Source organism: Sus scrofa, chromosome 17 (assembly GCF_000003025.6).
Source record: "Sus scrofa isolate TJ Tabasco breed Duroc chromosome 17, Sscrofa11.1, whole genome shotgun sequence".
NCBI classification, from domain to species: Eukaryota; Metazoa; Chordata; class Mammalia; order Artiodactyla; family Suidae; genus Sus; species Sus scrofa.
This window is the reverse complement of record NC_010459.5, coordinates 35,241,934-35,267,276: the sequence shown is the minus strand read 5'-3', so window position 1 is coordinate 35,267,276 and position 25,343 is coordinate 35,241,934. Positions and strand designations below refer to the sequence as shown.

Here is a 25,343-nt window from a genome sequence, read left to right as displayed (position 1 = left end):
GACTCCCTGCCAAACCCATGAAGTCAGATGACTTGATGGTCACCCGACGCCATGACTTGTCAGGCCTGAGATTTTTAGACACAGCTGGAGCTGATCAGTTAGATGAATCACAGCCCCATGGGTGGGAGCAACCTCACATTCACTCCTTCCAGGCCTCTGTTGTTGCTCAGGATGGGCCTGGCCTCCTCTCTGGAAGCATTCGTTCTGACTACTCAGCATGATCTACTTCCTGGCCAGGCCGGGAGCAGAGTCTTTCTTTTCTAGATCACCTTCGAAGCAAGAAGAGAGAACCGGGACTCTGAGCCCCGCCTGGATGAGCCCTTTCAGTGGCTCAGCCTCCTCAGCTGTATGTGGGGATAATACCACCTGACTTAAAGGGCTGCTGTGAAGACGGGAGGGAAGGTGGGGAGAAGGTAAGCCCAGCACTGGCCCCTCAACAGGGGTCCTAAGGACCATGAGCTTTCACCATCGCTGGTGCTTAGATGGTAGTTAGTCTGGATTTGAGGTAGCAGAATCCAGAAAGGTGCTCCCCGCTGCAGGAGCCTGGAGGCAGGCCCAGGACTACCCGGGGTATGGCAGTTAAGGCCACAAAGTGTGAGCTCTACCAGACCTGGGGCTGGGAGGAAGAACCATCTGTGAGTCTGTTTCTCCACGTGTCAAAGAGCCAACCCCCTCTAGCCTGCAGGGCTGTGGCATGAATGACAAGAGGGCTTTGTGATTATGGAGAGACATGGTGGGCACAGGGATGGAACTGGATGGGAGTGGGTTTCTACAAATAGGCTCTGAGCAGGAGGGAGGCAGCAGTTGGCATCGACGAGCCTGGAAACTACCTTCAGCTTAGTCTGCTGAATCACTTAGGGAGTCTAAAGCCAGAGGGTGTATGCAGAGGCGGAGAGAAGGCCTGAGGCACTGAGCCCTTCACTCCAGCCTGGCTACTGCCTTAGGAGCTCAACCAGCAAAGTGCAGTGGATAAGAGCATGGACTCTGTACCAGGCTTCCTGGGTTCAAATCCTGACCCTGCCACTGAGCTGTGTGACCTTGGGAAAGTCACTTAACTATTCTGTGCAACTGTTTCCTCATTTGGAACACTCCAACAATATCCTTAGCATATATTAAGAAGATAAAAAGGAACACTTGGCACCTTGTAAGTTTAACTGGAACAAGTCTCCAGACTGACGTTTTTGTTATCGGGAGGAAAGAGTGAAGCAACCTGGCCTATGTGAGCCTGCCTTAAGGGCAGAGGTCTTGTCCCATCACCTTCACCCCACTGATGCCAGCCTGGGGCCTGGGAGACAGTTGGTAAACGCTTACTGAACATCTTGAATGTGGCAGACTCTTTCCGGCCCTCGATGGCTCATGTCAAACCTAAAGGTCACTGCTTCCTGTTGGGAAACCACATCCTGGTACCCTTCTTCCCTGGGGGTGTAAGGCAAGAGCCAGTGAACCTGGTGGTGCAGCCTCTCCCTCCTGGGTGGCAGATTCTGGCCTTATGGACCTTTCCCTATAAAGGTCAGCTGGGTGGGAAATGAGCTTGGAGGTGATAACAATAAGCTGAGGTTCCCTTGGCAGGAAGGATATCGGCACGGGCTTGAGTCTTGGTGACCGTGCAAGGTGAAGGCAGGCTGCGGCCCTGCCTTCTGCAAACATCCCAGGCTGCGGTTTCGTCCCAGGGAAGCTGGAGCTGGCTAGGGGAAGGGGAAGGAATTCCATGAGATCTCCGTGGGGCCCCATGGCCCCGGGCTCGGCGGCTATGGCCTCTCTTCTGCTGATCTTCCGAGACCACTGGCTCACTGGGACAGGGTGCCTCGCCCCTTCCCCAACCCCTTCAGCTTTCTCTTCCCTTTCACTTTTGCTCAAACTCGAAAGAATACCTGGCCGTGGAGTCAGACAGACCTGGGCTCAAAAGCTCACTCTGCTCCTACCAACTGTGAATCCCTCTGAGCCTCCATTTCCTGTCTGGAAGCCTGAGACCTTGTTGCCTGGAGCCTGGGGAAGGGCTGACTCTAAGTCTGTGGATATTGACAACTTGTTGAAATTCTAACAACCCTGTAGACTTCTTTGAGAAAACATTTAAGAAAACTCATTTAAAAAAAGTACACTTAACTCTTGGATTGACTCTCTGAATGGCATAATTAAATTCTGCCCTCTGCCTTTTCTGCTCAAATTATTTTCATCTGACTCAGCTGCTTTCCACGTAAATTTTACAGTAAGGATTTCTTTCATCTTGGTTTCTGGTCCATATCAGTTTTCTCAGAGGCGACCTCTGACCCCGTATGGCGAGTATCCCTATGCCTATGGCCATCCATTATTTTTATAAGGTTTAATTTTCCCAGGTCAAACTGTGTGCTCTAAATTTTACTAAGAAAACGTTTCTTCTGTTAATTTTCAGTCACTTACAAATTTTAGCACGTGAGGTTTTAATTGCTTTGGTTCTACTTTCTGTTGATAATTTCTATCAGTAAAAATTATGAATTGGTTAAAAGACAACTGTTTATTAGCTAATCCATTAGAAATACGGTCAATGTTCCTCAGTTACTGTTCTAAAAATTATTAGTATTATTATTATTTTTGCTTTTTAGGGCCTTACCCGAGGAAGTTCTCAGGCTAGGGGTCGAATTGGAGCTGTACCTGCTGGCCCATACCACAGCCACAGCAAAGCGGGATCTGACCTGCGTCTGCGACCTACACCACAGCTCATGGCAATGCTAGATCCTTGACCCACTAAGCAAGGCCAGGGACTGAATCCAGATCCTCATGGACTCTAGTTGGCTTCGTTTCTGCTGCACTACAATAGGAAACTCCTGTTCTAAAAATTAAAAAAGGTCTCTGGTGTCAAAATGACACAGGTTCAAAATACCCTGCCTGGGCAGCTGGGTGGTGATCTCTTGTAGAATTGTTGATACAAAATGAAATAGTCAACTCCTCAGCACATGGTCAAAAATACCCTGGGTTCAAAATATATTCACTCTGGGCTGGGGGCTGGCCTGTGGGGAGAGCCGGGCCTCAAGGGTCTCGGAGATGCTGGGGGGGATGGGCTAGAACTGGGGGGATCCTAACCAGCAGGGGAAGTGACTCTGCAGGAAAGGAGAGGTTTGCTCCTATCTTGCTGGGTCCAAGTTGGGTTCTCTGGGTTTCTACTTATTAGGACGGGAGCTGGACCAGAATGCTCCCAGGGTGGCTAGAACAAGGTCTCATGGGTGAAGGGTAGATGCAGCTGAAGACATCACTGAACTCAGTCAACAGACCAGGGCTGGAGTCCTGGCTGTGTGAACTTGGGCCAGACGCACTCTTGGTGTGCTCGTCACAGACGTGGCTCACCAGATCCTTTCCACGCTCCCCCACGGAGCTACACGCCCTGCCTCCACTTCATAGTGGAGAAACATGCTCAGAGAGCTCAAGTAACCTGCACAAATTATCAAGCCAGCAGAGCCGGGCCTTGGTTCCAGGGCCCACGCTCTTGACTCCCAGTGTCCTGCCCAGAGGAATGAGGCCAAACTCGCCCTGGCTCTCAACGTCTTCCGTGTGGGTCCTGCTCTCGCTCTGACTGCCCTGGGAAGCTCCTGGCTGCACCTCCAATGTGCACAGACCTTCCAGCTGCAGCTGGGACTCTCCCTCCTACACTCTTCCAGGTTTCCTACCCATTGGAGCGGAGTTCAAGTTGTGTTCTTGCCTTCTGGAAGCTTTTCCCGGTCTACTGGCCACCTCCCTCCATTGTTCTTGGCCCAAGGGGCCCGGTGGAAAGAGCGAGGGGTGGGCTGGGGGCACAAAGCCTGTCTGGTAAGCAGCCCCACCCAGGGCCCACTGGCCTGGATCCTTTATCCCCAGGGAACTGACACAGCATGTGATCATCTGAGCAGGGTAGCAATGGAAAGAGGATGGGCTCTGTGGCCACAAAGACCTAGGTTTGAATCTTGGCTCTGCTTCTTATCAGCTGTGGGGTCCTAGCAAGTATCTTAACCTCTCTGAGCTTCAGTTTCTCAAGGAAACACAGGATTAAACGCTACAGATAACACTAATAATACCAATGGTTAACAGTTAATGACCACACTGTGTGCCAGATACTGTGCTAAAAGTTTTCCACATGACTTATAAGGAAGGAAATACCGCTTTCCTTCACACTCAGGCGAGGAATTGAGGCCAGAGAGATTAAGTAACTTGCTTAAAGCCACAGGGCTATTAAGTGGCAGAGTCTGGATTCAAAGTCAGGTAGTCAAATTCCAAGGCCTGCACTGCTTATGTCTCTGGGTCCTGCCTCACTCTCCAAGAAGCCCAACTTAGTGCATGGTGCAGCAGGGACAATGCCTGCAGGTGGCACTGGCACCCCTCATCTCAGGACTGTGACAACTACCATGACACTACTGTTCACATAACCTTCCCAACAACTGTGGTGGGAAACATCGACTGGACACTCTTATCATTCCTGGTAGAGAAACTGTGGCCCAGAGAAGCTACGGTTCCTGTTCTAGGGCACCCTGTGTGAGAGGGGAAAGACTCCCTTGGGTTGTACAGCCAGGATTCAAACCTGGCTCTGAATGGTGCCAAAGGTCATGTTCTCCTCCGAGACCCTGCACCGGCTCCTGAGAAAGCTGCTTCAAATGTTGCAGAGATGCCTTCTGACCTGATGGTGTGGGACAGGGCCAGGATTCCCAGCACGAAGAAATACATGGACAGCAAGAGGTTGATGTACTCCTGGGAGAATATCTGAGGCAGAAATATAAAGAGAAATAGGAAGTCAGGGGGGCCGGTGGCTACAAAGAAACCAAAGTCCCCGCTTTTCTTCTGGAGGTGGTCTCACCCTCTGGAGCTGGGGAGTAGTGTCAGGAAGGCTCACAAATGGTCCTAGGGGCCTTCTAGTTGTGCGGCAATGGGAAGGAGGGAAGGAACCCCAAGCCCTCAGAGGCACCTCCCGAGGAGCCTGTAGGTTTGCACCCGGTGGCTCCATTATTTGGAGACAGGCAGTATTATGTGTGTGCCCGGGGTCCTGCGTGGGAATCACGGGGGAGGGCAGTCCGAAGTTCAGAGTCCCAAGGGAGTCACCTGACCTCAGAACACACTCTTCCAAGCTTCCTTCTCTCTGCTCAAAAATCTAGGGGGCCCCCTAGAGTGGCCACCAAGACTCGGAGCACGCCAGTTACGAGTCATCTGTGCCTGGCTTCACTTTCTCCACATCTCTGCCCTGCGGGCTGCCCCGCCCACAGTGATGCTGCAAGTTTGGACAGCAGGCCCTGACAGCTGTGTCTTGGTCCTGGGCCTGTCAGGTGAACCTGAGAAACATTCTCTCACAGCGCTCTAAAGCCAGTGGTCACGTGCTACCGATGCTGGACTCTGGGAAGGCTGTGCCGCATGGCTCCAGGGTCCCTGCACCATTTTCTAGTTTGTCACTGGGAGGCTCTAACTGGGAGGTGGTGATGTGCTGTGGTGTGGGGCCCAGGGTCACTGGCCACTCTCAGGTAGGGTTATTCTCAGATCTGTTTCAAGCCTGTCTGATCACTTTGATCCCCTGCTACCCCCTCAGCAACTCCCCTCTGCCCTCGCAAGCTCAAGGTCCATACCCTCCCCTTGGCCTCTCATGGCCCGTGTGGCGACCACCGTGCATCTTCTCAGCTGAGGCTCATGCTACGCTCCTTCTCGTTTTATGTGCTGGTGGCCATGGTGGCCTTGCTGTACCACATTCTCACCCTGGGCAGCCTGTGCACATGTCCCTGTGATGCCCGGGACCCTCTCCTCTTCACACCCAGGTTTCTGAGCGGCTTTTTTCAACTTGACTCCCTGCCCACACCCCAGTCCCTTGTTCGTTCAGCTCATGTTTACTGTCTACCAGGCGCGGCTGCATCGTGCACAGCACTGGAACTGAGGAATAAGGCAGAAAAGTCCCTGCTCGCATGGAGTTCATGCGCCAGTGAGGGAGAATCTCAAAAAAGATGAACACGCAGCACGCTGTCAGGCGGAGATGGGTGCTAAGAAGTCAAGCAAAGCAGGGCGAGGAGGGGTGGGGGAGCTCCGTGTCAGAAGGGTGGCCTGGGAAAGCCTCCCGATGGGACACCCGCTTCATTCAGGAGCAGGGCCCTTAGTGAAGCCAGGAAGCAGTTGTGAGGATGTCTGGGGGAAGGGCCTTTGAGGTGGATGGAAGGGCAAGGGCAAAGGTCCTGAGGTGGGTACGTGCTTATGTGTGCGGGGAACAGCGAGGGCCTGTGGGCCTGCAGCTGAGGAAGGAAGGAGTGTCAGGAGGTGAGGCTGGGAAGGCGGGAGGGAGACTGTGCAGTGATGTCAAACAGGCATGAGATTTGTCTGGGTGAGACAGGCTGGTACTGCAGGGCTAAGGACAAGGCTGTGACCTGATCTGAAGGCCCGAGAGGACCCCTCTGCTGCCGTGTGAAGTCGGCTGTCCAGCAGACAGCCCAGTGAGGGGACACTGCATCCACAATGGGCTGGGGGAGAAGGGACGTGATGAGCGGGGCTCAGGTTCCAGGTGTGTCCTGGAGCTGGAGATGCGGGCAGTGCCCAGGGCTGGCTGAGTGTGGAGACGAGGGAGGAACACGCCCAGTTTTCGGCTGAGCAGCGAGGGGATGAGGTGCTGCTGTCTGAGGGGGGGCTTGCGCAGGAACAGACACTTCTGTGCTTTCCTGGCGCTACAGACCTCGCCTTCCCAGCACTTCCTAGGACCGCAACTTCCTATCTATGTGAGCGCCTGATCAGGGTCTGTCTTGCAACAAGAAGCTCCTGGAGGGCTGGGATGGGCCAGCTGTTTTTCTCACTGTGGTGTCCTCCGCAGCCAGCACAGGACCTGGTGAGAAGCGGGCTCTTGATACATGTTTGTAGAATGACTGAATGGATGAACACAATCCGTGGCCGTGGTGTGACTGCTCCGAGCAGCCTAGGCGCACGGATGGTGTTTTAGTCGTCAGGATGTGCCACGCTCTCACACGGCCTTCTTTCACCGTGGGCCCTGGGGACACACTTTTCTCTGGCCACACCTTTGAGCTTTTGGTCAGCCTGACTGTTGGACAGTGGATTGTGTACCACGTCTTGCTTTCCTTGTACTTTGGCTGCTAGAAGGTCAGAGGCGCTTCTGGTGGGAACACAAGTGTTTAGCGCCTGGGGTCTGGGTATGGTCCAAAGCTTCACTGTTTTTTCCAAGTTTTTTTTCCTCCTTTACCCCTGTCTCTTCCTTCATTTTTCTTTGCTGTTGGATTTCATCTTTATAAGCTGTCTCAAAGCAATGAGGTTTAAATGTGGTGGGAGAAGGCAAATTTTATGATTTCCAGTGTCCCAACCAGGAGAGGAGGAGAAGGGCTGAGCGAGAGCCACTGATAAGCCAACCCCCAACCAGTGGCCAGTCTTGAGTTTGGTAGGAACCTGGTGGCTGGTGCTATCCAGGCAGCCGCCTTTCGGAATCTCGATGTGGACACTCTGGTGACTTGGGGAGCAGGCAGGCTATGTCCTCTGGCACAAGGCAGGCTGGGGCTTACCTGCTTGGAGAGGAGGACAGGCTGAGCAACAGGCATCCGGGGCCTTAAATAAATACGTTCACACCCTCTGCTGCCAGCAATTCCTTTCTGGGGAATCTAGCCTAAGGAAAGAATCCTAAATACTAAAAATGTTAGAGGATCCTGAGGCAAGGGCCTGAATATTCCTAGTACCTAGCACAGCAGACACTTGAGAAGTATCTGCTGGAAACCAAGTCAGAGACAATGGGCTAGATGTACCCAGAACCACAGAGAGATCTCAAAAGTACAGGGGAGAGGAAAAGGAACACAGTTCTATTTAAGAAAACTAGACTCTCACTAAACAGACACACAGATACACCAACACTATATATTTTATAAGGAGACACACACATCCGAGGACACAAATCAAACACATTAAGGCATGTACCTCTGGCAGAGAGGGAAATGAAGGTGGGAAATGGAGGTGGGCATCAGGGTGAAGGGAGGTAAAAAAAAACGAGGGGGGCCTGGCATGAGCTGGTGATGGTATGCTATGAACCAAAGCATTTGATAAAATCAACTCTTCTCCTGACGTCCAGGAAAAAAAAGAAAAAAATCAGCGAATAGCTAATACTTGCAAGAGTAAAAATCAGGAGAGTTCCTGCTGTGGCTCAGAGAGTTAAGAACCCGACATAGTGCCTGTGAGGATGTGGGTTCGATCCCTGGCCTGGCTTAATGGGTTAAGGATCTGGCATTGCTGCAAGCTATGGTGTGGGTCGCAGATGGGGTTTGGATCACATGTTGCTGTGGCTGTGGCACAGACCAGCAGCTGTAGCTCCCATTTGACCCCTAGCCTGGAAACCTCCATAAGCCGCAGGTGAGGCCGTAAAAAGGAAAAAAATCAGAACAATGTTTTCTTTAAAGTGAGGGGGATGCAGTAAGCCAGTCACAGTGCATCTGCTTGTGGGGATATTCTGAAATCGTTAAAAAGAATAGTTCTGGGAGTTCCCGTCATGGTGCAGCGGAAATGAATCTGACTAGGAACCACGAGGTTTCAGGTTCAATCCCTGGCCTCACTCAGTGGGTTAAGGATCCAGCGTTGCCGTGAGCTGTGGTGTAGGCCAGTGGTTACAGCTCTGATTGGAACCCCAGCCTGGGAACCTCCATATGCCGAGGGTGTGGCCCTAAAAAGACAGACAAACAAAAAGAATAGTTCTGATCCAATAATGAAAGAATGACAGAACAAGAAACAGGCATTAATGTTTCTGGCTCACTCAGACTGGTAAAAATAGAGAACTTGGATGCTACTCAGTGTAGGTGGGAATACAAGGAAGCCAGCACACTTGCAACTGTTACAGGGAATGTAAATTGGTATAATCTTTTTGGAGGGATTTGGCAATATCTGCTCTGATTACAAATGGAGATGCTGTTTGAGCTGGTGATCCTACTGCAGATACACTTGAAAAAATGTGATTGTGCCAAGATCTGTACCTAAAGATGTTCATGGCAGAAGCGCTGTGACCATACACTACTGAATGCCCGTCAGGGTACAAATATAAATCTCCCTGGTAACAACTATATATGTATATATACATATTTATTTTTTGGCTGCACCTATGGCATGTGGAAACTCCCAGACCAGGGATAACCTGTGCCACAGCAGTGACTCGAGCCACTGCAGTGACAACGCTGGGTCTTAACCTGCTGTGCCAAAAGAGAACTCTTTGCTATATTTGTTTTAAAATTTTTACATAACATAGATCTATGCATAATAGAATGATTCATAAGAATCTAAATTGGGGAGAGGATTATAGCTCATTTGCACCTTCCCTTAGATTGAAAAAAAAAATAAAACTATGTACATGTATTTTTAAAATGTAAATTAGAAGTTATCCTTGAGGAATTTTCAATGGCCAAGAAAAAAGTGCCTGTGATGTATTATTAAAAAAATTCCAGTTAAAAAATGATTATAATTAGGTTAAAAATATGCTTACAAAAAGTTTGAAAGGAGATATGCTAAAATGTTAATAGTGATTAATTACCTCGGTATATTCCCCCCCCCAAGTTTTCTGTATATACTACTTTTATAACTAGTACATGTCATATATATATTTTGTGTGTGTGCGCGCGCGCGCGCGCGTCTTTTCTAGGGCCGCACCCTCGGCATATGGAGGTTCCTAGGCTAGGGGTCTAATTGGAGCTGTAGCCGCCAGCCTACGCCACAGCCACAGCAACGTGGGATATGAGCCGCGTCTGCGACCTACACCACAGCTCACGGCAACGCTGGGTCCTTAACCCACTGAGCGAGGCCAGGGATTGAACCCACAACCTCATGGTCCCTAGTCAGATTCATTAACCACTGAGCCATGATAGAACTCCCCATGTTTTAAAAAAGTTTCAGAGCTTGCAATAACATGAAAAAATGCTTATGATGTTATTAATGTGAGTGAACAAAGCAGCTACAGGACTGAATACAGCACGTGGTCACAGCTACGGAGGAACCATGCACAGGGAAAAGCAGAGGAAGGACACACCTCAAAAGGGACTCTTTGACTGTCTCTGGCAGGGGGGTTTTGGATGGCTGCTGTTTTCCCCTTTTTACTTTTCTGTGTTTTCCAGGTTTTCAACACTGAGCCTGTGTAACTTTTATTGGGAAAATAAACCTCGATAAATTAAAAAAAAAAAAAGGCAATTAGTATGATAGAGGTATGTCCGAGAGACACAAGCTATACCCCACCCCGACACAATGAAACCAAACTGGTGTCACAACAGCAAAACAAAAAGCTCCACGGAGAAGGGAAATGAAGACTGGTGGGAAGGAGTCCCCGACACCAACTGCGGGGGGGCGGGGGTGGGGGGACTCTGGGTAGGGGTCTAGGCTCGAAGTATTATTTTTCCTGATCTTCATATTTTCTATAAATGAACATGCATGTCTCCTGTGATGGGAAAAATGAAACATAACAAAATAAAGTTATTTAAACCAAATGACACATGGGTGACAAAGGACTTACTTTGAAAAAGAGGTAGAGCCCCAAGAGCGTGCAGCTGGCGATGATGGGGAAGCGGGCGGCGTCCCGGCTGGTGATGGTCTCGGGCATGTCCGAGGCGTTCTACACGAGAGAAGAGAGGCACCTGCTGAGCAGGGGGAGTGGGTCTCGCCTCCAAGGGCTGGAAGCTGGTGGCAGTTTGGTGCCCCAACAGCTTGTTCGTCTCCTTCCCCTTCTGCCCGGTCACTGAGGTGCCTCAGTGGTCCCCCATGTTTTCTTGAGGCAAGGTTTTGTTAGTGCCGTTCCCTTGACCAGGGCTGCTGCCCACCCACCCCTGGGCTGGCAGGATGCTCGGTTCCTGCTGTTTTGCTATTGAGGAGATCTAGACCTCGACAGAAGCAGTCCAGGCAGGACCCAGTACACACGCAGTGTATGTGGATAGAAGGGCAGAAGCAGTGGCTACGTGATAACTGAAAGAGGACACTGGTGACAGTAGTATGGTCCTAGACCTTACAAAGACTATTTCCAGTTAGTTTTCTTATGGATTAGCTAAGAGGTAAGTACGGTCAATCTTTCATCCAGTAGGCAGTGACTATTACGAGTGGAAATAAACCAGCAATACACAAAACTAGCAATGGCTAAAATCTATCGTAGGAAGATGCCAACTGCAAGGAGAAGCAAACCATGACAAAACTCAAACTCAAAGAATCTGACTGGAAAACTGAATCTGGTCAGAGTGAAAGCCACAGCGAAATCCACAATGGCAGATGCTACAGCTGGCAAAAAGGCAAGCTGGGTAAAGAGCTAAGGGAGGGTAAATATTTACATGAAAAAGAACTGAATGCAATCAAAATCACTTCAGTATTATCAAAAGGGAAAAAAATTGGAACTGGAGTAATAGTACAACATAAGAAATTAAATCAGCTTCACAGAACTCATGCCGAAAGACTGTCTAATGAAAACCCATCAATAACAGTATAACTCTGGTTTAAATTTATATTAAAAAACACCAGTCAAAAGCTTTCAGGGCAGTTCCCTTGTGGCCAGCAAGTTAAGGATCTGGTGTTGTCACTGCAGTGACTTGGGATGCTGCTATGGTACAGGTCTGATCCCTGGCCTGGGAACTTCTACATGCTGTGGGTGTGGCCAAAAAAAAAAAAGGAAGAAAAAGAAAAAAAGCTTTCAGGACCATGATGCTCTCAGTACTTGCTCTGTGGTAGGCAAAATCCTCAGTCCTCAAGGACCCAGCAAATGTTACTAATACTGATGCATCTAATGCACAGCCGTGGCAGTCATCCAAGGTAGCGCTCTCTTAAGGGCTTGCTGGGTGACTGAGAATTGTTTGCTCTCTGGGCCTCAGTTCACTCATCAACCAGGATGACAATCTCTAGCTTTACTTATCTCTGAAAGGGCCAAGAGGCTTAAACTAAAGCACGGGATGCCAAAGAGGCCGGCAAACTGGAAAGTACCGTGCCTGGGAAGCTGTGATTATCAGGGAGAGGCGAGGTGGGAGGCCCTTAACCAAACCCCAACTTATGCACGGCGAGGCAGCCCAGGCCCAAGACCAAAAGGGAGACCCTGCCCTCTGGAGGGCCCAGGCAGCTTTGCTGGGAGTGGGAATGGGGCGGGTGAGCAACACCGACCCAGAGAGGCAGGGTCGGCTTCCTTCCTGCTTCTCTCCTAGCCCTTGGTTTCTGCTTTCAGCAGCACTGTGCTGTGAGGCTTGGCAAACTTCTCGCCTGCTCCGTGTACCTCTGCAAAGTCAATATACGTCCCAGGTAGCAGCAGGATGGGCTCAAAACCCCCCCCTAGCTGCTGACCTCAGAGAGTTCACAGGTAGGTAGCCAAGACCATGACAGGTACTCAGAATATCACGATACAGTGTGAGCCCTGACAAAGACACGCACACTGCCTTGACACAAGCATGAGTGCCAATGGTAGGTGGGTGGGGGGGCTCTGATGTCAGCAAGCCCAGTTGCACCCCCGGCAGTTTCTTCCCAACTGCAGGACTTTGGGAAAGTTATTTTCTCTCTCAAAGCCTTGACTTTCTCAGAGGTAAGACAGGTTGTCAGGATTTGATGATTACTGCATTGGAAATACTTAGTGTTGTGCCCTGAGCTTCCCACAAGTTGTATAAACTACTTGCCTTATGTACAAGAGAATCATGAGAACGCAGACAGGATACTTCTTTTGCAAGGAAGTCAGGGACTGTCAGAGGTGGTTAGAGCAGATATCACTTACGCAAGGTCTTGAAGACCAAGCACAAGGTCTGGTATGCAGCAGGAGCCAGATAAATGCTAGGTGAGGTTTTTTTGGTGTATAAAGAAGGGAAGCACTTACCAGGCAGAGGGACCTGCAGATGCAGAGCACGTGGTGTGAAAGCGTTCACGGACTCTGGCTTTACCTACAAACCAGTGTTACGGCTCATTTCCACATATTCATTTAAATTCAGCCCAGGATCCCAGGTGGGAAGAGCCTGAATATTATTTGATGGCAGATCAAGGGTGGACAGATGCCCTGCCATACAGAGGAATCTGGCCTCTCTGTGGGTGATGTTCAGAAATATCCCAGGCTGCACTGTTGAATCTGGATGGGAGGCTTGAAGTCTGACTGACAATGACAGAGAAGAGGATAACACTTGCTGAGAGCTTTCTGGGTGCCAAGCACTGTTCTAGCCACTTTACAAGACTTTATCCTCAGAATAACCCCAGGAAGCAGGTACTTTTAATAGGTCTACTTCACAGATAGGAAACGGAGGCTCAGGGAGGTGATGTAACTTGCTTTAAGGTCACACAGCTTGCAAATGACAGAGCCAGGATTCACACTGAGGCAGTCAGGTCCCAGAGCCTAAACTCTCAGTTCTTACCTTCTAAATACCCTCTACTTTTCCTATCTAGAAATTTCTTCTGGGAGTTCCCGTCGTGGCTCAGTGGTTAATGAATCCAACTAGGAACCATGAGGTTGCGGGTTTGATCCCTGGCCTCGCTCAGTGGGTTAAGGATCCGGTGTTGCCGTGAGCCGTGGTGTAGGTCTCAGACGAGGCTCGGATCCCGTGTTGCTGTGGCCCTGGCGTAGGACGGTGGCTACAGCTCCGAATCAACCCCTAGCCTGGGAACCTCCATGTGCCGAGGGTGCGGCCCTAGAAAAGACAAAAAGACAAAAAAAAAAAAAAAGACAACAAAAAAGGAAATTTCTTCTGGAAAGCAGTGACAAGATGCTCAGGGAGCCTGTGACGTCTCTGAGGAAAGGAATCCTGAAGGCAACAGAATCTTGGTAGTTACATGCTGGAAGCAAAAGCAGTGGGGGAAACAGCTGCCAGCTTCAAGTCACTGGCTCGGCCCCAGCTCTGCAAGTTCTACTTTCAGGTCACCCCCTAATAAGGATCTGGGACTCGTGGACCATGCTGTTTCTGCTGCTCTAGCTGGAAAGCCCAGGGTCTCCTCTCCTCACTACCACGGGCATTCACCTGGGCATTTCCTGAACTTCCTGCCCCAGTTTTCACCAGCACCACCTCACCTGCCTCCTTCCCACCTGTCACCTCCTCTGCCAGGAGCTCTTCCTGAAACATGATCATCTCACACATCAGCTCAGAAGCCTCCAGGGAATGGACTACCCAGCGGCCATTAAACTAGAATTGAGGTCACTGCAGGTGGGAGTTGAAACTGGTGCAACCTCTGTAGTGGATAATTCGGTAAAAATCTATACATCAAACACGCACAGAGCCTTTGACCCAGCAAACCAATTCCAAGGGATTTATCCTACAAATACACAGAAAAGCATCAAGTAACAAATACACAAGGAGATGAATTTGGCCTGCGATAGCAGAAGACTGACACTACCCCGCCGGCCAGCGGAGGATCCTAAACCAGGGGTCCTCATCCTTGAGCGCGTATCCAAACCGGTCTGTGAACAGGTTTGCGGTGCTAACAAGTTCCCAGGTGAAGCTGATGCCGCTGCTCCAGGGATTATATTTTGAAAATCATGGCTGTAGGGCACAGGTGAACACCGTACAGCTGTTAAGAACACAACTGCTCCAGTGTGCTGACCTAGTCTCCAACAGAGAAGTGGTGAAAAAGGCAAAGGGCAAAAGAATGTTTATATAACTGCATACAAGAGTGTATATATAACAATAACAATGCTATTTATACAGCAAAAATGGGAGGGAGTATACGCTTATTTATTTGTAAAGGCACAGAAGCTCTCGATAGATATCCAATAAATAGGTACAGTGGCTGCCTCTTGGGGAGGGCAGCTGGGGTAGGAGGGAGACTTCACTCTACTCCTTTGGAATGTGGCACCATGGGTGTGAGTTACCCACCTTCTCTGCCATAAAACAAGGATGTACATTTACATGTACTGACATAGAAAAATGACCAAGACACATATATATTTTTTGGCCATGTCTGAGGCATGCAGAAGTTACTGGGCCAGGGATAGAACCCATGCCACAGCAGCGACAACACCAGATCCTTAACGTGCTATGCCACCAGGGAACTCCAAGACACATTGTTAAAGAAAAAAATTAAGCGTCAGAGCAACATATACTGCAGTCTCATTTTTATAAAAACAAATTTATGTATACACACACACACACACAGAGGAACATACATGTTGGTATATACATCGAAAAAGGCCTGGAAGATCACACACCAAGGAGCTAACTGGGTTACTTCCAAGGAAGTGGTGCTTTTCCCTTCCAGTTCTGCACTGCTTGAGTTTTTAAAGGCACATATGCAGTAACTATGAAGATTAACGGCTGTGTCGCTTTCAGGATTCTATAGCTCAGAAAGGCTGCAGGCTCCCAGAGCATCTTCTTGTTGAAGCACCCGAGCATCTGTATTGGGCGCACATCAAACTGCTCACTGCCTCCCTGACACACCCGTGGTCCCACACCTCTCTCTCCTGTCCTGCCTCTGGACTCTCACCCACCCTGGCTAGATCCTTTAGCAGGCACATTAGAATTCAGTTCAGTTGGCTGGTCACACAGCTGTCTCTCCTTGGTGACCGAGCTCTGTGAGGGCAGGGCTTGGACCTTCTTGGCCCAGCACCCCTGGTACCCAGCCCAGGAGCCCAGTCCAGCTGGCTGAGGGGCTCCTCTAAGTTACAGCCAAAGGCCTCTGAAGCACTCTGATGAGCAGCTCTTGCTTGGGCTGGGATTTGCCCGCTTCTGCGAACACAGGTCCCCAACAGGGATGGGCACTGCTCTCACACTGCTCCGCCCGTGGCTACTTCTTCCCAACACACTCCTGGACACTCCACCTTCTCCTGCCATGATTTCACAACTCGCCCTGCCTCTCATGGACAACTTGGCCCTAGGGAGCCTTCTGTCCTCGCATGTCCTCTCTCAGCTGGCTGCAGGGGTCTAACACTAGTGGGAAATCAAACCCCTTGGGCCCCCAAGCTAACTTTTCTTTCTCCTTGCCAAATGATCAGAGAAACATGACTCAGGGTAGAAAAAGGGAGTAGTTTGGCCAGCCTCCCCTCCAGGGCAAAATGCCATTTGTGTGAGTTTTTAGAGGCACCTGCATCAGGAAGCGAGCCCCTGACCAGGACCAGGGACACGTGGTTCTGCCTAATTGGCAGAGAAGTCATTTCTGTGATTCTCAGTTTCCTCTGTACAATGGGGATAATAAAACTGGCTGTCTGACTCACTCGATTGCTAGAGAATCAGAGGGTAAGGGCTCTGTAAACTTTATTTATTTATTTATTTATTTTATTATTTTCCCACTGTACAGCAAGGGGGTCAGGTCATCCTTAGATGTATACATTGCAGTTACAGTTTTTTCCCCCACCCTTTCTTCTGTTGCGACATGAGTTCTGTAAACTTTAGAATATCTTAGTTCCCGGTGGTGGGAGGCTAATGAAGGTCAGGCTGTCTGCAATTCCACACACAAGTCTTCCAGTCCCCTGTCCTGCAGGAGATGCTGGAGAGAGGTACTGAGATGCTACAGAGGCTTGAAAGCTCTCTCCTATCCCTACCCTCTGCTCTAGCCATCCCAGGCCTTCCCTCATCTCCTAAACCTGCTTCCCTGGTTTCCTCTGTGTAGCAGGTCTTCTGGTTGAAATCCTGCTTCTAAATCAAGGTTCAAGCCCAACTCCAGCACACAGCCGCCTTTCCCTGCCCCAGGTATGCTCAACCTTTTTCCCCGAACCCTACAGCACTACCTGTACCACGATCACAGATCTAGTTATTTCTCCCTCATCCAGACACCCGAACTCCTTGGTGACAGGGCTCTGGCCCACTCATCCTTGCAGCACCCCTCCATCCTGGAAAATGGTGCGGCTTCAGGAAATTCTGTTATCTGAAGGTGATTTCTGAAGAGATTAGTGGTCCACGTGCAGAAGGTACCAAGGAGAATGCCTCAGAAAGTCTGGAGAGACTTTCACATCAAGTGCTCAGCTCCCACCCTGCTGCCTTTCACCTCCTTTGTCTTGGGCTATTTCAGAACTACCCCTGCACCAAGTGTCTGCCCAAAAAGTACAGCAGGGAGGCTGAAAATGCCTGACCTCTGCTTAGAAGAGGCTGAACAGTAAGGCAAATGGGGCCACCTAAGCCCTGCCTGACCAATCCCCTTTGCATCTGACCACAGAGGGAACCAGCAGCAAGTCCTCTGATCTTGGGAAAGGGAGGCGGCAGCCCTTAGCCACTGCTCCAGTTGGGTAATGTTTCGAGAACCCAGGCTTGAGCAGTTTCAAAAGCGGTAGGTACTTTGTGGATCTGCCCTCTTTGGGTTAAGCTGGTTTCTGCTTAGGTTCAATTTCAGGTTTGGGGTGGGGGAGGAGCAGCAGGGAGCTGCAGATCAGGAGGTGGTGGTGGAGGACGATGGGAGAGACTGCCAGGAAGTGAGAAGCCACTGGTGCAATGGGGTAGAAAGGGCTTAATATAGGGAAGAAGGGTGGGAGGAAGTCAGAAGGTGGACAGTCCTGGGGTTCTCTTTGGTATCCAAAGGGACCGATGGTGAAGATGCTGAAGGTCGGGGATGGGGTCTGGCCCAGTCTCACGACAGAGGCAACAGCAGCTCAGTTACTCAGCAGGTAAGCCCAATTTGGTGGGGGGACTACTGTTTTAATGGGAATGAGGAAAAGAGCTCCTTTGAGGTATGGTCAGGGTCTGGGCTGGGCACAGAGGTAGGAGCTAAGAATAGGGTCTGGACTCAGGCTAGGACAGGTCTGAGATTGGTTGGTAGTCAGGAAGAGGAAGCCAGCAAACTAAGGGGAATATGCCTGGTTAAAAAGAGAGGCACCCAGGTACAGGTTCTGAGAAGCTGGCTGAGTGGAACTGGTTCCAGAAAGTGACGCAAAAAACCGGGACCTGAGCTGGGCCTATATTTCTGTGCTAATTTTTTTGAGGTGGGGTAAGGGCCTGATCTGAAGCTTCTAGGAAAGCATGGTACAGGTCAGAGATTCCAACTGGACAGGTGTCAGAGTCTAAGGATGAGTCTGGATGTAAGAATTTGCCCTGGGGTAGGCAGAGGAATGACAGGAGACTGTACCATTCAGAATGTGTCAGGACCAGTGCTCCAGATGGGGACGGACCTAGAACTTGGGATGAGGTGACTGTTCCAGATGGGATGAGCAGCCAAAGCGGAGGGTAGGGCTGGTCTGGCTAGGTCCAGCAGTCTCAGAATAATTAGTGACCAAATCATAGTGTGAGGGTCTGCCGATGGTGCTTCCAGCACGATGCAGAGGGAAACATGTGTCAAAGCACCAATGAGGGGGTACCACTCTCTATTTAAGGAAGGTGTCAGTACGCGGTTCGTGGATCAGTGCCTAGATCCTGGTGCACCTAAGGCCCCAGGGACGTGGGGCTAGGGGGAGATGGGGAAACGGTGGTGAGCAATGCTGGGGTGAGGGTCAGTGTCTGGGGAGAGGAGGTGTCTGTCCCGGCTAGGGTGGGAGGAGGTAGGGTCCGTGACAGCCGTGTCCGGGTGGGAGGTGGACAGTGCCCGGTTTTGCCGCTGACCCTACCTTGCCGCGAGCGCAGCGCACCGAGCGCAGGGCGCCGAAGAAGATGGGCAGCAGCGCCATGAGCAGGAGGCTGCCGTAGGCCAGCGCGATGCCCTCAGGTGTAGAAGGCGGCCGCGTCGTGCCATTGGTTGGGCCGCCTGCCTCGGCACTGTCATTATGCGGGTCGCTGAGGGCCGAGTCCATGGCGAGGCTGCCTTCGAGGTCCGACTCCAGCACCCGCGGACGGCCGCAGCAGAGACGCAGACGGGAAGACGGACGCTGTAGGGAAAGCCACGTTCCCCTAAAGAAACAGGAAGTGACGTGCCTTCCGCGCCGGCCCGCGCCGCGCACGCGCGCGCGCTCACGTCTCCCCGCCCGCGCGCCCTCTAGCGGTGGCGGAGGACTAGGCGGCCGGTTGCTAAGCAACATGGTGGCTGGGGGAAGGAGCCCTGAACTACAGCAGTGGGTGGGCGGACATTCATCCCGCCGGAGGCTGGAGGAACCTGTGCCCCAGTCCCAGTCGACCTCTTTAATTTCAGGCTGTCCCACTCCCCGCAGATCCTAATAACTAAGAATTCGTTCGCTCATGCATGCATCCATCCAATATTTAATCATTTCCTCATTCCTTAAGTATTTAAGTATCCCGTTATATGCAGGCACTGTCTAGGCTCAGGAGACACAGAAGGAAACAGTAGAGACAAAAGTCCATCCCTGCTCTCAGGAAGTTTGGATTTTTAGTGTGGTGGGAGGGGGTGTTGGGAGAACAATAAATAAAATGGATAAAGTCAAGTCTAGAGGATGTTAGTAGGTAGTTTTATGCTACATAGCATTTTAATGGAGATAATTTAGAGAGACCTACCTTTCTAGGAACCTAGTGCAATTTTGTACATGGGTTGGGCCAGGACCTGACAGCCAGTTCCAGAGGACAAAGTTCAGGTGGTTGGCACTTTAGATGGCCAGCCCCATGTCGCTCCCAGTGTATGTATGTCCAGGAGTGAGGAGAGAGTGTGAGCGACTTAGGGGCAGTCTCACAAGTCTGGGGCTCCTGGCTCTGCTACTGATGCCCTAGGTTAAGCGCTGGAGAAAGTATATGGCACCCTGCAGGCACCTAGCACTGGAGAAACTTTGGGCCAAGTAGTGGAAAATAAATGTTCTCTCCAGGAACCCAGGAAGTGGGCCAATCTGGAACACGAAGGGAAGATTCATTCTCCTCCAGCGTCCCTCTACTGAAAAGGCTTAACATATATCAGCTGGCAGAGGAGAAATATTTACAAGGTCCAGCTCCATTATTTCAGAGGCGGCAAGGAGAGTGGATTTAGAGCAGAGAGGCAATAAGTTGATAAGTGACACAGACAGTATAAAATCACATGGCCTGGTTCAAGCTGGGTAGGTGGTGCGGTGAGGTTGGAGTATAGGGTTCATGGTGAGAGGAGACAAAGGCAAGAAGTTTGCCTTTAAAAGTTTGATGATAGAGTTGTCTGTCTAGTTAATGCCAGAGAGGGCACTAGTACCTTTATGTGTGTTTTCTTTGATCTCAGCAACACTAGTAAGATATGATTTGTCCTATTTTGCAGATGAGGAAACAACCTCACAGAGGTAAACTAGCCAGCCAGGTCATATGATCCAGCAGAGGAAGAGGAGAGATTTGAATTCAGGTCTGCAGAAAGCCAAAGCTTCTATTCTTTCTAATATTCCAGCTACACTGAAGACTAAGGAGTTTGGGCCAAAGTAATTTAGTTCTGGGAAGATGGGATACAATTTTAGCCTCTGTTTTTCAGTAAGCTGGGCATGACCTGAGTGGATGGGTGAAGGCAGTGTGCCTGATGAATTCATCCATCAATAATTCAGGCCAGAGGATTTGCCCAGCAGCTGGGCCTCATGGCTCTGAGCCTCTCATCTGAGAGCATACAATTGGAAATCAGAGACACTCCCGCTTCGTGCTAGGCTGAGCGCTTGATTTAGTTTGGCCCGGGGCAGATCAGGCCATCTCTCTTTACACTCGTGGGAGACTGTGAATATGACCCAGGGAACCGAGGGGTCGACTCAAGTTCAGAAAGGCCCTTATCAAGGCTTCTGGAACGTTGGCTTTCTGGCTTGGAGCCAACCTGTCTTGCTATTCTCCATAGACAGGGCTGAGGGGAGGGCTGAGGGGGATGGTGCCCCAAGGCTTTATCTTTGAAGCCTCCTGTGTGGTATTACTTTCCCAGAGGAGATCTGAGCTGAGGTCAAGAATGGAGCCTGGAGTTCCCATCGTGGTGCAGTGGTTAACAAATCCGACTAGGAACCATGAGGTTGCGGGTTCGGTCCCTGCCCTTGCTCGGTGGGTTATCAATCCGGCGTTGCCGTGAGCTGTGGTGTAGGTTGCAGACACGGCTCGGATCCCATGTTGCTGTGGCTCTGGCATAGGCTGGTGGCTACAGCTCCGATTCGACCCCTAGCCTGGGAACCTCCATATGCTGCAGCAGCGGCCCAAGAAATAGCAAAAAAGACAAAAAAAAAAAAAAAAAAAAAAAGAAAAAAGAAAGAATGGAGCCTGTTTAGAAGCTGGGGTAGTTAAATTACTAAATACTTGTTCCAAAGAAAGATGCAGACCTCGATCCACCCCTTTTCACTTATGACTATTCAGTCACTGTGAGTGGATTTTAGATTTCCCAATTTTTTCGTTTGGGCTGCACCCACTGCATGTGTGGAAGTTCCTGGGCCGGCAACTGAACTCACGTCACAGCAGTCACTCAAGCCACTGCAGTGACCCACTGAGCCCGAAGAAAACTCCCAGTTTTTTTTCTTACATGTGCCTTACCCCACACACTATTGCATCTTAAAAAATTCTGAAAATCATAAATAAAGATCATAATGGATGCTAAAACTATGTATTGGGAGAAAAGTTTTTTGAGAAACATTATACTCACGGTCTTAAAGTTTTTACCCCATAGATTATTTGTTAATTATAAAAGGAACAACTTCCCTTTATAATGCAGTGATCTGCATTCCCTTAACCAAGCAATCAAACTTAGCATCACCAAATGGGATGGGACAAAATGACTCGATGTGATGCAATGTGTGGACATTTCACTGGTGGAGTCATCTTGCCAAACTTGTATAACCTGCATCTACTCATGAGAAAACATCAGAAAAATCCAGGACAACTAGCCTGAGCACTTCACAAATGTCTGGGAACAATGTAGAGGAAAAAAAAAATCCATGTTGTAGATGAAAGGAGACTGAAGAGAGGTGAAGAGCAAATGCCATGTGTTGGCCTTGATTGGATCCTGGATCACAACATTTTTAAAAAGGCTATAAAGAAAAATTTCAGACAAACAGGGAAATTTGAATATGGATTATTGGGGTGTGATAATGGTTTGGTGGTTCTGTAAGACCTTGCTATTCAGAAATGATCCCCAGACTAGTAACAACAGCCTGTAAGCAATGCAGATTCTCAGGTCCTACCCAGACCTGTTGGAACGCCAGGTAATCCCCATGCACATTTTTTCTTTTTTACCACGACTGAGGCATGTGGCGTCCTCAGGCCAGGGACTGAACCTGCGCCGCAGCAGCAATCTGAGCCGCTGCAGTGGCACTGCTGGATCCTCAACCTGCTGTGCCACAAGGGAACTCTGAAGTGCACATTTAGTGTGAGAAATGCTGGTGTAGGAGATCCTTTGTATTTGTAGGATGTATATTCCTGCCTCAGGAACCCGGGTGACCCCATGTTTTTTTTTAATTTTTAAAGTAATGAACATTATTTTACCTCATTGCTTATCCTTTCTAACTGCAATAGTTTGCATCTATTAATTCCAAACTCCCAGTTCATCTCCCTCCCTTCCCCCTGGTAACCACAAGTCTGTTCTCTGTATCTGTCAGTCTCTTTCTGTTTCATAGGTAGGGTTCCTTGGTGCCATATTTTAGATTCCACATATGTGATATTATATGATATTTTTCTTTCTCTTTCTGACTTGCTGCAAATGACATTATTTCATTGTTTATGGCTGAGTGGTATTCCATCACATATATGTAGCGCATCTTAATCCATTCATCTGTTAATGGACATTTAGGTTGTTTCTGTGTCTTAGCTATTGTGAATAGTGCTGCTAGGAACATATCAGTTTGTATCTCTTTTTGAGTTATAGTTTTATCTGGATATATGCCCAGGAGTGGGATTGCTGGATCATGTAGTAGTTCCACATTTAGTTTTCTGAGGAATCGCCATACTGTTTTCCATAGTGGTTGCACCAATTTACATTCTCACCAATGGTCGGGGGGTGGGGGTTCCCTTTTCTCTACAGCCTCTCCAGCATTTGTTTTTTGTAGACTTAGTAATGGTGGCCATTCTGACCAGCATGATGTGGCACTTCATTTTAGTTTCAATTTGCATATCTCTAATAATTAGTGATGTTGAGCATCTTTTCATGTGCCTACTGGATATCTGTATGTCTTCATTATAGAAACGTCTATTTAGGTCTTCTGCCCTTTTCTTGATTGGTTGCTTGCTTTTTTTTTGCTGTTGAGTTGTATGAGTTGTGTGTATATTTTGGAGATTAAGCCTTTGCTGGTTTCGTTGTTTGCAACTATTTTCTCCCATTCCATAAGTTGTCTTTTTGTGTGTGTGTGTGTGTGTGTGGTTTCCTTTTCTGCTCAAAAGCAAAAAAAAGTTTGATAAGGTCCCATTTGTTTTTTTTTTGTTTGTTTGTTTGTTTGTTTCTATTGCCTTGGGAGACTGACCTAAGGAAGCATTTGTACGGTTTATGTCAGAGAATATTTTGCCTATGCTCTCTTTTAGGAGTTTCATGGTGTCACATCTAATGTTTAAGTCTTTAAGCCATTTTGAGTTTATTTTTGTGCATGGTGTGAGGGTGTGTTCTAGTTTCACTGTTTTACATGCAGATGCCCAGTTTTCCCAGCACCACTTGCTGAAGAGACAGTCTTTCCCCCCATTTTATATCCTTGCCTACTTTGCTGAAGCTTAATTAACTGTAGGTGTCTGGGTTTATTTCTGGTCTCTCTTCTGTTCCATTGGTCCGTAGGTCTGTTTTGCACCAATACCACACTGTCTTGATTGCTATAGCTTTGTCTGAAGTCTGGGAGAGTTATGCTTCCTGCTTTTTTTTCCCCCTCAGGAAATTCTAGGTCTTTTATGGTTCCATATACATTGTTTGGATTGTTTGTTCTGTGAAAAATGTCATGGGTAATTTGATAGGGATCACATTAAATCTTTAGATTGCTTTGGGTAGTACGATCATTTTAACCATATTAATTCTTCCAATCCAGGAGCATGGGATATCTTTCCATTTCTTTGATCCTCTTTACTTTCCTTCACCAATGTTTTATGGTTCTCAGTATATAAGTCTTTCATCTCCTTGGTCAGGTTTATTCCTAGGTATTTTTTTTTTTTTGGTATGATTTTAAAATGTTTTTAAAAATATTCCTTTTTTGCTTTTTTTTTTTTAGGGCTGCACCCGCTGCATATGGATGTTCCCAGGCTAGGGAGCCAATTGGAGCTATAGCTGCCGGCCTACACCACAGCCACAGCAAGGTGGGATATGAGCCATGTCTGCAACCTACACCACAGCTCACAGCAACACCGGATCCCCAACCCATTGAACCCACAACCTCATGGTTCCTAGTTGAATTCATTTCCACTGCGCCATGATGGGAACTCCTAAAGTATGCCTTTTCTACTATTTCATTGTTAGAATACAGAAATGCAACCAATATCTTATATCCTGCTACTTTGCTGAACTTGTTTATCCGATCACATAGTTTTTGTGTGGAGCCCTTAGGGGTTTCTACATATGGTATCATGTCAGCTGCATATAGTGACTATATGGCAATTGAACACATTTCCAAAAATGATGAAACAGGAATGTATGCACTCTATTTGCAGAATGCACACACCTTTGTGTAAAGTGGATGTACACAGCATTCCAGCACTGCCGAAACCCTCAGCCAAGAGAGAATTTTTCCCCTTGTTGATTATGATTCTGGGATCACAACTGTCATTTTGAAACATCCCAAGTCACAATTTTTTTTTTTAAATTTCTGTGAACAAACTTGAAATTGCATTTTCTTTGATCTGACCATCAATAACTGTCGCAAAGATCTGAAGCGTTTCAAGGAAAGTGTTCCTATGTAGATGTTGCCATTTTACCTCATTTGGGGCATCGGATTAACCCTGTTAATTCTATATCGAAGAAAATAAACTTACTTGCACTAAATGAAAAAAAAAATGAAAAAAAATCCTCTTTTCCAATTTGGATAGCTTTTCTTTCCTTTTTTTTTGGCTGATGGCTGTAGCTAGGACTTCCAATGCTTTGTTGAATCAAAGTGGTGAGAGTGGGCAACCTTGTCTTGTTCCAGATTTTAGCCCGAAGGCATTCAGCTTTTCTCTGTTGAGTATTATATTGGCTGTAGGTTTGTCAGAAATGGCTTTTATCATGTTGAGGTATGTTACCTCTATACCTACTTTGGCAGGAGTTTTTAGCCTGAATGGATATTGCATTTTATCGGATGCTTTTTCTCCATCGAATGAGATGATTATGTGGTTTTTGACTTTTCTTTGTTAAAGCATGTAGGATATGGATTGATTTGCATATGTTGAACCGTCCCTGTGGTGACCCCATATTCTTGATCCTTGGGAGAGAATGGGCAGGAAAGCAGTAAAACTCTGCATAAATATTTACTCTTCTCATTATCTGCTGAGGCCACAGGGCCTTTAGATATATGTGCTCAATAAATATTTGTATGTGAATGAATCAATATATTGTTCCCTCCACTTAACCTTCTTTACCTTACCCCACAACCCTGGTTAACTCTTACCCCCCCCCCCAAAGCTGGAGTCAAATATCATTTCCTCAGGGAACCTCAGGGAATTCCTGTGTTTCTAGCAGCGTGGAGCCAGGAGTAAGCACCACAGGGGTTTTACTAAGATAAAAGAAACAAAAAGAAACGCTTTCAGTGCCCCTCTATCTCCTTCCATTAGGGCTGG

The 25,343-nt window shown here is 48.6% G+C and overlaps 1 protein-coding gene across 3 annotated transcripts in view; it reads right to left on the bottom strand.

The window, feature by feature from the left end:
• Nucleotides 1–18,702, bottom strand: part of HM13 (histocompatibility minor 13) — a 39,857-nt gene extending 21,155 nt beyond the window's left edge. For 2 of the 3 annotated variants that reach the window (XR_002339841.1, XM_021077342.1), the window contains exons 1-3: nt 18,383–18,686; nt 10,439–10,537; nt 4,619–4,701 (exon numbers count right to left, since the gene is read on the bottom strand). Coding sequence is in view for 2 of the 3 variants with exons in the window: in XM_021077342.1 (XP_020933001.1) it covers nt 4,619–4,701; nt 10,439–10,537; nt 18,383–18,565 (365 nt within the window). In the remaining variant the exon portion in view is untranslated. Of the gene's footprint in view, nt 1–4,618; nt 4,702–10,438; nt 10,538–18,382 lie in introns of all 3 variants that reach the window. The other variant, XM_021077341.1, reaches the window with a different exon arrangement.